This window comes from Hemiscyllium ocellatum, chromosome 19 (genome assembly GCF_020745735.1).
Source record: "Hemiscyllium ocellatum isolate sHemOce1 chromosome 19, sHemOce1.pat.X.cur, whole genome shotgun sequence".
NCBI lineage: Eukaryota > Metazoa > Chordata > Chondrichthyes > Orectolobiformes > Hemiscylliidae > Hemiscyllium > Hemiscyllium ocellatum.
Window position 1 is genome coordinate 53,131,424 of NC_083419.1, and position 16,404 is coordinate 53,147,827.

At 40.7% G+C, this 16,404-nt stretch overlaps 1 protein-coding gene across 4 annotated transcripts in view; it reads right to left on the reverse strand.

The window, feature by feature from the left end:
- cadps2 (Ca++-dependent secretion activator 2) overlaps window positions 1-16,404 on the reverse strand; it is a 727,075-nt gene that overhangs the window by 163,513 nt on the left and 547,158 nt on the right. For all 4 annotated transcript variants that reach the window (XM_060839929.1, XM_060839928.1, XM_060839926.1 and 1 more), the window contains exons 15-16: window positions 15,191-15,254; window positions 12,103-12,226 (exon numbers count right to left, since the gene is read on the reverse strand). In XM_060839929.1, the coding sequence (XP_060695912.1) occupies window positions 12,103-12,226; window positions 15,191-15,254 (188 nt within the window). The remainder of the gene's footprint in view (window positions 1-12,102; window positions 12,227-15,190; window positions 15,255-16,404) is intronic.

A 16,404-nucleotide genomic window follows, 5' to 3' on the forward strand; every position in this document is an offset into this window, starting at 1 on the left:
GCGAGCTAGAGCACATTACAAGGCTATAACACAATTCAGAAGGTGCAGCCAAAATGATAAACTAACGACAACGAGGCTCAAGTGATTGATGCAAGTGATCAACCTTGGAATAAGTACAATGCTAACACTTTTTTTTAATATAACTCAAATAGTCCAAGAACTGCATAACAATTCAATGTTATGTGGTTCAACATTACAGCTGCCTGAGCCATGTGACATATCACAGGTACCTGTCAATGTACATATACTTTTCAACATATCTCACATCATGTGGTATGAAATGTTAATGTAATCCAGTACTTCCACTCCACACAGGAATTCCTAAAAATCATCAAAAACACTAAAATAGAGGAAGAGGGAACAATGATCTCATTCGACGTAACAGCACTGTTCACCTCCATCAACATCGACATGGCAAAGGAAACACTTACCACACTTTTAAAAGAGACCATCACACACACCCCAACCACCATCAATCACCACCCATTTCGCTTTCAACAAACATAGTCTACAAACAAACCAACGGCACACTCATGGGATCTCTGCTCTCAGGATTCATAGTAGAAGCAGTAATGCAAAGTCTAGAACAAACAGCCCTACCAACCATCAAACCAAAAATCTGGATCCGCTACGTAGATGACACCTTTGTCATCACAAAACGAAACAAGATAGAACAGACATTTAACATCATCAACAACACACTCACAGGCACAAAGTTCATCAAGGAGGAAGAAACCGACAACAAACTCGCATTCCTGGGCATCACAGTCGAAAGAAAGGACAACGGAGAACTACAAACCTGAGTATACAGAAAACCGACAAACACTGACCAAATACTTAACTACACCAGCAACCATCCCAACACACACAAACAAAGCTGTATCAGAACACTATTCCAACGAGCCACCACACACTGCAGCACAGACAAACTTCGGAAAACAGAGGAGAACCATCTATACAACGTATTCAAGAAGAACAGATACTCAAAAAATACAGTCCGCAGATTTCTCAAGAACAAACCACAACAAGCAGACCAAACACAGCCAGAAACCCTAACCACCTTACCATATATCAAAGAAGTTTCAGAAATGACAGCCAGACTACTACGACCCCTCGGAATCCTAGTAGCACACAAACCCACCAACACTCTCAAACAAAAACTAATAAACTTAAAAGACCCAGTACAACCCATGGAAAAACCAACATCATCTACAAAATTCCATGCAAGGACTGCCACAAACACTACATAGGACAAACAGGAAGAGAGTTAGCCACCAGGATACGTGGACACCAGCTAGCCACAAAAAGACACGACCCTTTCTCCCTTGTATCCCTACACACGGTTGAAAAAAAACCACCATTTCGACTGGGACAACACATCTATCCTGGGACAGGCTAAGCAAAGACATGCCAGAGAATTCCTAGAGGCCTGGCACTCCAACCACAATGCCATAAACAAACACATAGATCTAGATGCCAACTATCAACCCCTCAAAAAAAAACAGGAAATGACATCACCACAAACCCCAGGAACCCCATCCAGGAAAAAGATATAAATAGAAAGCAGGACACAACAGCTTCGCTTCACTTGGAGGTCATCACTGATGCTAATATCTAGCCAGGTAATGAAACGTCTGGATATCAAACCTACAACTCAACAAGCAAACCTACACCCTACATCATAATCTAGTAATTAGAGTGAAATGTATGAAATTTATGCAATATTAAATGTAAACTTGACTGCTGTGATAAAATTATCACTACAACTGTTTGTGGACAATAGTATTTGGACTCTTTAACTTATTCCCAGACCTCAAAGTGTTATTTGCATTTGGATCAAATTGCTTTCAAAGAAGTAATGAGACACATTCTTTGAATTTGATAAGACTGGAAAATGACATGCATGGGTATGCAGGGTGGAATTTTATAGGGGTTGGAGTAACGTGGGGAATAGCAAGGCTTGTAATTGAATCAGATGGATTGTCTGGTAAGGCAGGTACATTGGGAGCGTCTCACTCCACCTTTTATGCTTTTTGTCAAGACGCTGAGTTGAACTTCTCATTAGGCAATGGTGGGTGGGCAATTTAAGAGGATCATTGCTTTTTAAATGCATCCTTACTGGACAACTCATCTCATTAATATTCAGCTTCCTATCTTACCAAAATAGCTAGATGTCGAGAACTCAACATAAAAATCAGAGCAGGTGTTCTGGTGACTTCAGCTTGTTGTTTTCTCTGAAGGGATTCCATGCTGGACACATCCATGCTAATACCTTGGGTATGCTCCACTCGCCCTGGCCATATATACTGCCATCCAATATATGCCAGACCCGATGACAAGTCTCCGTTGCACTTACAGGATGTTTCTGTACTTCAATGTTGCACTTCAGGGTATTCTGGCAATGATCATTGAAATGCTGCAGCAAGAACAGTGTGCTTTCAAGGACACAAACCCAGCTCACAGACTGGACCAGGTTACATCTCTGACCTCTTTACTCGCTGTTATGGCACCCACTCTTTTGAGGCTACCTGGATGCTCACAGCATCCCTACTTTCTCTTGCTGTGCTTTTTTTCATTTTGCCCCCTCGATCAAAGATACCAGCCTTGCTACTTACACACAGGCGAAGACAGGAAAGCTTGTCATGGTTGTCAGCAGGTCTCAGGCATATCAACGGAGATAGCCTTTGCTGATGTGGTCCTGGCACAGAAAGACAATGGCTACCTCGAATACCAGTCCAGAGGCTTGGATGCAACCAATCAGTCACTAGGATGGTCAGAGTCAGATCCTCTCCACATGAAATATGAGGAGCTAAATGACAAGCAGCACTCCACCCATCCAACTGCTTCTGCCCATTTGGGGGCTGTTTTCCTCTAGACATGGGTAATAAGGGAAATGAAAGGGGTTGGCACTGCTAAACTTTTGGTGAGGCTGGGGAGGTGACCTGAGTGTGTGAGCAGACAGCGCAAGGTGCTTGCAGGGTTTGAATTATTGGGGTTGGTATGTTAGAGTGAGAAAGGGAAGACTTTGATGGCAATGGTGAGCATGGTACAGCATAGGACTTCTTGGGAGGTGGGTACGCAGCAGAGATATTGCGAGTGTAAGGTATTACAGAAAAGATGATGGCATTTCCCTTGGCAGATGACCTCCTTCCTATAGTACTGGACACTCCACCAGAAGGCTGAGATTACTTCAACCTGGGTATCGACTTTGGACCAGGTTGACATAGTAAAGGGTCCAGTGACTTCCTCTGCTGGGGTTAGTGAGGGACAAAGAGGAAAACTAACTGTGCGGCAGTCCATTCAGTGGATCTCCAGGTCCTTGCATGGAAAGCATCTGAACTGTGCTGGGCAACTCTGGACTGACAGTCCTTCACAAGTTCCTCAAGCTTCACCTGATGAAACCTCTAATGCCGACGGACTCTACTATGGCATAGGTCCACCTCAACTGAAGAACCAGGCACAATACTGACAAGTAACAGGAAGCAGAGAAAGTCAAAAACCTATTGAGTGGCATTGCTCTCTGTACAATTTATCATACTTGGATAAATTTGATTTGTTTTTAATATCTGTTTGCTTGACCTTCTGTCTAGCCCTGACTGTAACTGTGCAAACATGATGTCTAAATTTATGCCCATCCACAATGTACCATGGATTGATGCCTTTTTTGAGATCATGCATGTTGAAGCAAGAAGAACAAATTGTATCCAAGGCTGTGGGTTACACTGGCACCATTGATTAGATTTTTAGATTAGACTTACAGTGTGGAAACAGGCCCTTCGGCCCAACAAGTCCACACCGACCCGCTGAAGCGCAACCCACCCATACCCCTACATTTACCCCTTACCTAACACTACGGGCAATTTAGCTTGGCCAATTCACCTGACCCGCACATCTTTGGACTGTGGGAGGAAACCGGAGCACCCGGAGGAAACCCACGCAGACACGGGGAGAACGTGCAAACTCCACACAGTCAGTCGCCTGAGTCGGGAATTGAACCCGGGTCTACAGGCGCTGTGAGGCAGCAGTGCTAACCACTGTGCCACCGTGCCGCCCACAAGGTCTTCCACATCTTCCACATTGCTTCCACATCTCAGTCAAACATTTGTATTTTCACCCTGGTCTTTGTGTACAAAGGCGTTGATGCTGAATGAACTGGTCAACAATGCCTGGGGCAGGGATGTGTACAGCACTCAGAGAGTCAACGGATTAGGATCGCCAGGGATTGGGGAGCCTACAGGTCTGTGTCCAGTACAGTGCATGGGCATCTGTGTGTATGTCCTTGCCCTTTAAAGAGCTCACATCGTTGCACCCTCCAGCCCCTCCCCATCACAGCTCAGGACACTTAACACAGCCCCACTGTAAGGCGTTGCAACCATTTCCTTTCACATTGGTTCAATTTTCAGCTCAATAGAAATTGACAGCGAATACCCGCTGGGCAGTGGATTGTAGCCTCAGCCTCTATGCGTCAGTGAAGCCCATTCTGATGCCCTTCCTGATAACCCTTCCTACAAAGCCCAGAAGCTTCACAGTTCCCCCACACAACCCACTGACACTGGCCTGCAACTGGCCACCTTTATTCCCCCCTGCTCTTCGTACATGAGACCTTGCAGGGTGCAGTCATACATCTTCTCCTCTTGATACCAGGTTAATCCAGATCCCAGACCTCCCACTTTCCTGGGTGACCAAGTTCCGTCCACGCTTTATCACACTCCCACCATTCAAATACTCCCACCTGTCACAACTGACGTTCCTTTTTCCACTCAGCCTGCACTCCCCATTCCCCTGAAATAGGTTCCTGACACTTCTTATGGTGGTAGCAACTCTTGTTCCCACCCCAAGCCCCCATCATGACATACTTCCTCTACTCCAGAGGTACAGATTTCTTTCCTGACAATACCCAAATGGAGCACCTAACCATGGCCAATCTTCTGGACTGGTACCAGAGGCTGGTCTTGCCTCACCGTGCTGGAACCCCAGTCCTCTAGACTGGTACCAGAGGCTGATCTTGCCTCATTGTGCTGGAACCACCTGACTGACGGGTACCTTCATGCACTACAGTAAGGATGTCTCCTCTAAGACTTTTTGACATGGCTGCCTACAGGCTATACATACAGTATGTTTGCCATGGATGCTGTAGGCATATTGTGCTGGTGTGAGAGTGATATAGCACACTACCATGCAGCGAGATGCAGGCCCACTTGACTGAGGACGGTGGAGTAGCAAGACAAGTTGTCTGGCTGTGTGACCACACTAATAGGAATGGCAGTGCAGGGATGGTGTGAGCGTGCAGGCAAATTCTAGGTGAATGAGCACTAAGAGAGTGAGTGAGTAACCCTGAAATGCAGCCTGGTCCAACCTGTAAGCAGGTCACCTGTCCCTGCTCACAAAGAGTTCCTGTTGCAGCCTTTCATTGTTAGTCTCTGCTGTGCCCTGAAAGATGGATCTCAACTTCTTAAATGTCCTGCAAGTGAATATAAGTGATAACCAAACTAGCGATAAACAGGTCCAGGCAGCGGGCCGTGGAGTGGGTCGTTATGGCTGACTGCCTGCCCCTCTTCAGTGGGTATATCAGAGTCCGGGTATCCCTGGAGAAGGAGCACACGGTGTCCACCAACACCCTTGAGTTGTTCAGAGACAGGTGAGCCCCACAGGGAGTGGAGTGCATGATTTCCCCCTCCAATTCTATTTTAATTTAGTCACTGCCCTCCCCTTCCATTTTTTATCATGCAGCATTACTCTTTGATGAGAAGGGTACTGCTTATCACTGGCCACTTGGGTGTTTCCTTTCTTTCTGGTGGTGGAAATTGAATAAAGATTTGTATGCTTCGTGTCTTTCACTGTGTATCACACCTGCACACACATGACATGAGTTCTGGGAAAGAAAAAACAGGACATTAGAATCTCCTCAGTTGAGGACTGACAAAAAAAAAGTAGGAGTCTCCAGGACCTGGCCAAACTGGCCATAAACAAAAAAGGAGAGATCAGAAATATATATGTGTGTGATAACATGGGGAGCTGAGGGTTTTACAAATATTTGATACCACAGTCTCGAGATAAGGGATACATGAGAGATGCTATTATGTGGTGACCATCGTAAAAGCTCTCACCAGGTACTCACTGTACTGACTTCCATTTCAAGAAGTCTTGATGCTTAGTTTGTTTGTGGTGGTTGGTTGGATAGGAAGCTGCATATTGGTGAGCTATGGCATTATAAAGTCTTTAACAAGCAATAATCCTCCTTAACTGGCCACTTGCTGCCTCGTGGGAATCTTACTTTGGACGCCTAGAGCTAAAATAAAAGTTGCAGTGAGAGTGAGTTGCTCCCAATGTCCAGATTGGCGGCTCCTCACATTTCTCATCATTGTCCACATTTTTCAGCCCACATTTTGGCTGGCTCACTATTAGATTGATACTGAACAAAATCAAAGAATGGTTTACAATACAGGTGAAGTCCACAGCGGCTCTCTGTAAGAGGAACTTTATTAGCCCCACTTCCCTGCTCTTTTCCTGCAACCCTACACCTACAGTTATATCCCATCAAAGGTATAATGAGGAGGAATCCATCAGTGATACTTTACAGATTACACATGAACTTCCAAAGTACACTCAGCACTGTGGGCCACTTAATTCTTGGCTTATGGGCCTTTGCTCACTTCCTCAATGTCACTGGAGAATGCTGTCTAGGAAGTAACTGGCCTGAATCAAGGCAAGCCTGGCTTGTTTCTATCCCATTTCTAGCACCAATGTGAATTAAGGAAAAATATTGTGCAAAAGACTGGTCAAGTGAATGCCAATAATTTTGCCTTCTCGCCCACAATCCAGCAGAGGTTACTGGGTAACAAACAGGAGGAGGAATCATGACAGCTTTTGTCCCTCCCTAAAACAGAAATGCTAGGACTATGGAAACTTGAGGAAGCAAGCTGCTGTCTGACTAAGATCAGTCTACTCATAACAAATCCTCCAAGCAACAAATCTTTAAAACCTGGACTCAAAATCTTGCTACCATGCTATGTAATGTAGTTATAGACCCCAGTTGTTTGTCCTCAACAACATCACTACCATCAGTAAAATTTGGTTTTGCATCACAACCAGGTATTTCACATCTTCATAACAACAGCCTGGCTGACTGTTCTCTCAATAGCCAAGAAGTCTTTAGAATAATGGAAGCAGACTTACGTGACGTGGCTGAGATCCAGACTAATTTGTCACCCCCCCCAAAAAATGTGACAAAATCACCATCACCTGCCAATGCCCTTCAAGGTGTATAGCACTTCAAGTCACAAATCCTGAAATTCGCCAATACCAATCTAACACCACTGTGGAAATGCTATTGCCACAAACCTGCCGCAGTATGAAGACAAAGCCCATTAACACCTTCTCAAGCACACAGGGAAGGGAAAAATAAATCTGAGCTGGTCAGCATCTAATACATCCTCGGAATAAAACTTTAAGAAATGCATTTACAAAACTCTCAAGCATTTCCATTTATATTATGGTCACAGACTTTGGCAGATTAAGTATTACCTGGGTTCAAGTCCCACCTACTCCAGTGACATGTCAGATTGTCTCCAAACAAGTTGATTATAAATCAACTAAAGCATTGAAATTATCTATAGTCTGCTCAGTCCATGATGGCCATGCCAGTGATTTAAATGCTCTTTCCTTACATTCAGGCAGCACATTTCAGATCCTAACAACTCACTGCCAATAAAAAAATCCTCATCTTACAGATCATCTTGCCAGTTAGCTTATCTCTGGTTACAGACTCTCAGGCTAACAGAAATAATTTTTCCTATCTAATCTTATCAAAAACCATTCATAATTTTTAGCTCCTTCACCTAATCTTGTTCCTCGTCCATGATACTATTACAGTAAAGCTTCTCTGTACTGTCAAGTCCTTGATATCTTTGGTATCCAAAACTGACCAGTGGAGGGCTAAATGAGAATGGGATTTATACAGGTTTAGCATAGTTTTCTTGCTTTTATAGTGTATGTAAAGTATATAGGATCTCATGTGCCATTTTTACAGCTTCCCAAATTTATTCAGCTATCTACAAACATTTACTTCCTCACCCTTCTGTCCCTGAAACCTGTCTAAAAATGTTCCCTTTAATTAAGATTAACTATTATTATACTAAAAAAAAATCTAATACCCAGCAGAATGTATCCTCTTTTGAGAAACATTTTTGAATTGTATATTGGTGTTCCTGTGCACTTGTATTTTAATAAAAACAGGAAGATAAGAAAAAAGTTTTGAAGATTTTCAAAAGTTTTCTGTGGCTGTATTAAGCTTAATGTGAAAATTCCTTGGTAGAATATTTTAACTTCAACAATTCAAATAAAACATGGCAATGAGGGAGCTAAAGGAACATTACACAACCCCGACAAGAAACAATTTATGAAAAGAAATTAGACACATGAGAGTAATCTCAGCAATGTATTGGTGTGAGAGTTAACACATTATTATATTGGAATCTCTTATTTGTGTTGATAATCGTCAACATATAATTTGAAAACATTTTCAGTTTTTCACCAATTAGTACATCCAAGTAATTTTTTTTTACTCTACATTATTCAACAATACACTTTTCATTGTGTTTTCACATTTACTATTTTTAGCTCCAATGTGTTTCACCTTACATTTCTCATGAGATGACGTTAATATGCCTAGTTGTTAAATCTCTGTAGATCTTGTTCAATTATACATCTCCCTGTTTATCCTATTTACCAATAATGCCATAGTTACACTCTAGCTTCAATAATCTTCATGTTATTATTAAGACAGACTGAATAATTTCACAAAAACTAGGCAAATTTGGTGTTCATGATTATTCAATTTATATTCAAAAATGTGTCATCAACATACATCACCATTTTATTATGAAATTTACAATTCTGTCTCAACCTAAAAACTAATTTTATTACAAGCCTTATACAAAGGAACTTATTAATTGTGATCTGCAATTAAATTTGTTACCATATGTTCCAATTCAGTTACATAAAGAATTCCATTTTGTTCCCCCCAGTTGCGATCCCAATCTTTCAAAATTTTTTATCAGGCATTATTTATTTTCTTGGATAAAGATGCCAATCATTATGAGATTACAAAAAGGTGTCAATTTAACGTGTAGTATCCTAATGTTGACCTTTGTTTAAATTCTAATTTCAACTGGTTAAATTTCCCAGTTTTATGAAGAAATGAGGAAGGTATAAAAGGGACATCAGAGGTAGGTTCTTTAAGCAGAGAGTTGTGAATGCACGGAATGTGTTGCTAGCTGTGGTGGTGGAAGCGAAGTCATTGGGGACATTTAAGCGACTGCTGGACACGCACATGGATAGCAGTGAGTTGAGGGGTGCATAGGTTAAGTTACTATGTTTTACATTCGGATTACACCGTGGGCCAAAGGGCTTGTTCTATGCTGTACTTTTCTTTTTTTGTAGATTACTTACAGTGTGGAAACAGGCCCTTCGGCCCAACAAGTCCACACTGACCCGCCGAAGCACAACCAACCCAGACCCATTCCCCTATACTTCACCCCTTCACCTAACACTACGGGCAACTTAGCATGGCCAATTCACCTAACCTGCATATTTTTGGACTGTGGGAGGAAACCGGGGCACCCGGAGGAAGTCCACGTAAACATGGGGAGAATGTACAAACTCCACACAGTCAGTTGCCTGAGGCGGGAATTGAACCCGGGTCTCTGGCGCTGTGAGGCAACAGTGCTAACCCATGTTCTCTGTTGTCCCATTAGATCCTTTTTTTCTTTATTCCAACAAGTGCTCATCAAGATACCCTGGTACTTTAAGAGCAGTTCAGATGAATATCATTCCTTAGTTGGAAGATGGATCCATCACTTTCGTCTCTTCCTCAAGCTGTATATTACCATTCGCTGATTTTCTCTTCTCCAGTAGGAGTAAAATTAACATTCTTGAACTTTCTTTTGTCAGGAGGAAGTAGATTGCAACTAACTAATGCTTTAGTCCAGGTTTATTCTGCTATGTGGCAACCCATAACTCAGCTTAGTTTCTCTTGCTTAATTGTTTTTGATAATATTAGATATAACTAAAGTCGACTGGCTACCGTATAACTGTGTCTCAGTTTCTCTGAAACACAGCTTTCTCGCTCATTTGTCAATATGCTCCTTGAAAGCGTTCATTCTTTTTTGAGATAGAAACACAGAGATATACAGCACAGAAACAAACCCTTCGGTCCAACCTATCCATGCTGGCCGGATATCAGAGATAAATTTAGTCCCATGTGCCGGCATATTCCTCTAAACCCTTCCTTTTCATATTCCCATCCAGTTACCTTTTAAATATCCAAGGAGATAGCGAGGAAAGAGATCAGTCTGAGACTGGTACAGTTGAGAAAAGGAGTAAGTCGAACAATCAGGGCAGGCAGGAACAAAGCAGCGAACAGATTAGGACTGATAAATTAAACTGCATTTCATTCAATGCAAGAGCCCTAGCAGGTAAGGCAGATGAACTCAGAGCAAGGTTGGGAACACGAGGCTGGGTTATCAGATAATTACACTCATTCATTTACCATCTAATTACTTTCCTTAAAGCCAATCCTAATAAATACTTTATTTTTTGAAATACAATTGTTTCCTTGAAAACTTCAAAGTTAATCCCTTCCTTTCCAACTTTTAAGTCCCAATGCCTTGATCCCCTTCTGTGAGTGCAATAGTCTTTGTCTATTACACGTGGACTTTCACTCTCATTAAATTCCATCAAAATTGGTGTGAAAGAATGATTACTAAAAGAAAGAAAGACTTGTTTCTATAAGAAACTTTTCAAGATCGTCCGCCTTTTCAAAATACTTTACAACCAATAAGTACTTTTTTGACATGCAATCATTATTGCAAAATAGCAGCTAATTCAAGCTCAGCAAACCCAAATAGAATAAAATTCATAGAATCCCTACAGTGTGGAAACAGGCCCTTCGGCCCAACAAGGCCACACCAACCTTCTGAAGAGTAACCCACCCAGATGCATTCATCTATTCTATTATCCCATATTTACCCTTCACTAATGCACCTAATCTACACATCCCTGAAAACTATGTGGCAATTTAGCATGGCCAATTCACCTATCTTGCAAATCTTTGAACTGTGGGCAGAAACCGGAGCACCCGGAAGAAACCCACGCAGATACGGGGAAAATGTGCAAACTCCACACAGACAATCGCCCAAGGCTGGAACTGAACTTGGATCCCGGCGCTGTGAGGCACCAGTGCTAACCACTGAGCCACCGTACTACCCCAAATGTACAGAAATGTGGATAATAAGCAGAAAATTGGTCTTTCTTAATCACGATAGATTGATAAATGAGTGGTGTCCAAGATACTGGTCACGATTCCTTTGTTTTTCTGCAAATGCTAGGAGATCTTTATCATCTGTCCTAGCATATAGCTGGACCTCTGCTTAATGGCCATTTGAAAGAAATGTCACATCTGACTGTGCAGTACTCCCTCAGCACTGTATTCGACTGTCAGCCATGATTGTTTTTGTGTAGAGATTATGCTGTCTCAAGCCTTTCCCAGAAAACTGCAAATTGTCTTCAAGTTATTAAGCACCGATGTGAGGAATGTTCAATGAAGAACTGTACTTTGCATTTTCTATTTTATTTGAATGAAAGTCAAATAAATAACCATAAGCCTCCTCAGGTTGAGGATAGTATGTGATAGACAGTTATTGACGGGCAATGACTTATTTTAAAGATGTGTAACCATCAACCAGTGCATCTATCCAATTACCTGGTTCTTTTCCACTGGCTGCTTGAAATGACAAAAGAGTGTAGAAAGAAGAGAAAATAAATTAGCCAATGATTGAAAAAAAAATCCACAGAAACTATTTATTTAACAAGGCTCCTCAAGGGACTAGAAAAAAACAGCTTTAGTGAAAGGTCCCATGAGACAGATTAATGCAATGAACTGAAGGAGATTCTGAAGCTCACCAAATGAGATTTTAATGAAGCAATATGCATTTGCAGAAGCATGGTTTAGTTCAATGGAAACAATACTCATGACAAAGTGTTCAGTTAATTATCTCAATTGGCTCTCTATGCCACATGGATAACTATATCAAACATACCAACCTTCGATTTTGGCATACTCTGATAGGTGAGAGTAATTGATCAAAGCAGCCTTCTCTAGGCATTTTCGTACTACTTTCTTGACATCTTCAGGTGGCACAGGAGTGGCTATGTCTTTCATCAGAACCTTTATCAAAGAAAATAAGCAAATGTATAAAGTATGTAATGCCTCACATGGCATTTTCTCTCCTAACATCCCCACTCAAAACTTTTCATGGAATCATATCATCCATACATCCAAGCAGGCCATTCACCCTATCGAGTATAAACTGACCCTCTGAAATGCATTCCACCCAGGCCCAGTCCCCTCCACTCCATCCCTGTAACCCTACATTTCCCATGGCTAATCCACCTAGCCTGCAGATCCCTGGACACTACATGGCAATTTAGCATGGCCATCTTTGAACTGTGGGAGGAAACCAGAGCATCTGGAGGAAACCCTTGCGGATCCGGGGAGAACATGTTCACACAGATACATACCCAAGGCTGGAGTATTCTTTATTATTTTGAAAAGACCAATTTATGCTGAATTCTTCTTTTTTGACTTGTCTACCGACTGCTACTAGAAGTACATATGTGAAAATTATTTGAGGACAGAATTGGTCTTGGTTATGATGTCCACTGCAAATGAACAACCCAATTGACATTCACTATCCTGGTTATTTATTGATGAATTGACAATAGGCATGAAAGTAGTGGATTACATTTGATGTTCATGAATGTGTTTACTCTGTATTGTATATCACCAGTAGGAAAGGATGGAGTAAGGGAACAAACTGTGAGGAAAAAATCTTAAAAGTCTTTGATCCCACATCAATATGGCACTGCTATCGCTGCCCTGTACTATGAATAAATTACTAACATTTTAATTTTAATATATGTAAACAGCCCAGGTGCATCTTGAAATGTAAGTGAAGGATAATCTGCATTCTCAGTAAAACAAATGCTGGAGACCTGAAATCAGAAGAAACAAGAAATGTTGCATTTATGAAAAGAGTTATATTCAACTTGAATCCAAAGAGAAAATGCTGGAAAATCTCAGCAGGTTCTGGCAGCATCTGTAAGGAGAGAAAAGAGTTGATGTTTTGAGTCTAAGTGACCCTTTGTCAAAGCTAAAAGCTTTGACAAAGGGTCAGTTAGATTCGAAACATCAGCTCTTTTCTCTCCTTACAGATGCTGCCAGACCTGCTGAGATTTTCTAGCATTTTCTCTTTTGGTTTCAGATTCCAGCATCTGCAGTAATTTGTTTATATTCGACTTGAGCCTGTTTCTCTCTGCAGATGCTGCTGGACCTGTTGAGCGTCTTTCGCATTTGGTTTTAAGAATTTTGTTTGTGACTGTTTAACAGTGAAAAGGAGGTCAGTTTTATCATTGAACTTTTCTTGATGATGATAGAAGCTGAACAATTAATTATTGCTGCCTGCCTTTTTATGAAATGTACATGATCTAACACAAAACTGAATAGCATTCATGCTCTCCAAGGGCATTTTGACCCCTATTTTTAACATAAATCCTCCCTTCATAAAGGTGGATGCTGCAGAACAGATGGGGACATTCCAATGAAGTCATGCTGGACCTGAAACATTAAATTTACCTCTCTCTCCACACTCGCTGCCAGGCCTTCAGATTATTCCTAGCACTTTCTGTTCCTATTTGTCCCATGTACAATATTTCTTTAGGGCTGTTCTAATAACCACAAAAACCACTCTGATAAAAAAAGTCCTTTTTTTTTGTGAAACAATTAAGTTTTCTAGCTTCTGCACTGCTGTTGGTCATCTGGTCCTTGCTCATTAATTTCTTCAAGCTGCATTTTCACCTTTGCTTTATGTGTAATCATAATGTCTTCTGCTTAAATGTATATGGTAGAAGAGTTTACTTGGATCTCGTTTATCCAAGCACAGCAAAACCATAAAGACTTCCACCATATCCCTTCTTAGTCGTCTCTTTTTAAGAGAAAGTCACAGGGTAATCAATGTTTCCTCATACATTACTCCTTTAAGTTCTGAGGTTCCTGCACCCACACAATTCACTAAAAATGCCTTAAGTTCTGTATATAAAAATAGACAGTTCTCAAAAGGCTGCATCTGCTGACACCGGACACGTTTAAAAAAAACTAATAAAATTAAGCTCGCGAACATTTAAAATGAAAAGAACTGAATGAAAGAGTATGTTTGTAAATGTAAAACAGATCTGAAGCAAGGCAGATTATACAAAAATAATTCCAATCAGATTTTTTATTGCACATATACATGCGCAGAATCAGAAAAATCAAAAGTGCGCATGTGCAGTTAACAATTACCAGTATCTGCAAACACTTCATTCTCAAAATATCTCACTAATGTCAAAGACCGTGTTCAAATAATGTCTCCTCATTTGTGTCTTCTACCTTTGCTATGCATGCAATATTCAATGGCAATGTTGTGCTGATTATTTTAGTGGCCTGTCCAGTATTATCAATGTACAATGAACCTACTTATTAATAAACATATTAAAGTCCCTTGACTACATCCATAACTTTTTTTTTGCAATTGCACCTGTCAACTAAAACTAATTAATTGTTCGCAGCTCTTCCTTAATGGTCAAAATAATGAAAATCCCCATTGAATTGCAGCAAACAAATGATTCTCTTTAAATACTTCTACTACTTCATGTTTAATTGTCAACGCTTGGGCTGACAAACTGGAAATGGTACTCATAGCATGCCCTGAATATAATGTCTGAAACCATAGGTAAAGGGGGTAATACTAAATTTAATTGAAGAACCATCTAGCCAATGGATATTACCTTACTATGCATAAACAATAACTGGATATTGAAGGAAAGGTTTCAATTCATAAAGCCTAGAAACATGCTTGTTTCTCTGCTTATTGAAATCTTTCCAAATACATTTGGATGCCCAAGAGAACTAACTGTGGAATCATGAATCACAAATTACACTGCAGTTCTGTTAAGTTACTTTGCATAAAAGAAACAAGACTTATCAACATGATTTATGTTCAGTAAATGACCTATTAATGCATGCAACAAAGGGAAAAGGTATTAAAACAAAACTAAGAATTAAGAATACGCTTTCATCGCAATTTGAACATACCCTTTCAAGCAAAGAAAGTGTGGCTTTTAGTGCACCTTCTGGTCGTCCAAATGGAAAACAATACCTAGGACATGAAAGAAAAATTCAGAAATCTTTAATGTTAAAAAAAAACTATAGCACAATTTTATATAATAAGTTATGGACCTTAAGTAGGGCTTGCTAAATGCATATAATCATATCATCAAATAATCAACTATACCAATGGTTAATCAGTAAAGAACAAACTGGATATAATTGGACAAATTACATCAAAGAGCAGGGCACCTCATCTTTTGATCGGGAAATTTGCAGAATTTTGGATTCAACTTTAAATTCAAAAATTTCAAATTATTGCCCTTGCCCGATTTATTTGTTTGTTTCTTGAAGGTTTGGAGTTTCTCTCTTATTTCTTTTACTTTGCTTTCACACGGTAGGTATTCAGAATCCTCAATTCAACAAGACCTTCCTTTCATTCGCTAACCTGTGCCACAATCACTCTTTCAAGCCATGCAACCTTTTGCAAGCTCCTGAACCCCTCAGACTATCAGACTCCTTTTTGTGTTTTTTTTCCTACCCTCCGCTCTACTGGTTCAAACCTTTCTCAGTCCCAATGAAAGGTCACAAACCTGAAATGTTTGCTCTGTTTCTCTCCCCACTGAGCTGCTAGACCTTTTGAGTTGAGAGTGTAATGCTGGAAAAGCGCAGCAGGTCAGGCAGCATCTGAGGGGCAGGAGAATCAACGTTTCAGGCATGAGTCCTTCATTAGGAATGACCTTTTGAGTGTTTCCAGAACTATCCAATGTCTGGAAAGGTTTCACATTTGTTTTAGATTTTCATGTGTATACGCAACTTTTTAAAATTAAAATTTGAAGAGCTAAAGAGAAAATAACCTGCATTTAATTAGTCTTTATAGAAGTTTATAAAATCATGAGGGGCATGGATAGGGTAAATAGACAAGATCTTTTCCCTGGGGTGGGGGAGTCCAGAACTAGATAGCATACATTTATAGTGCAAGGGGAAAGATTTAAAAGGGACCTAAGGGGCAACTTTTTCATCAGAAGGTAGTGCATGTATGGAATGAGCTGCTGGGGAAATGGTGGAGGCTGGTACAATTACAACATTTAAAAGGCATTTGACTGTGTGTATGAATAAGAAGGGTTTAGAGTATGAATATGGGCCAAGTGCTGGCAAATGGAACTAGATTAGGTTAGGATATCTGGTTGGCATGGACGAGT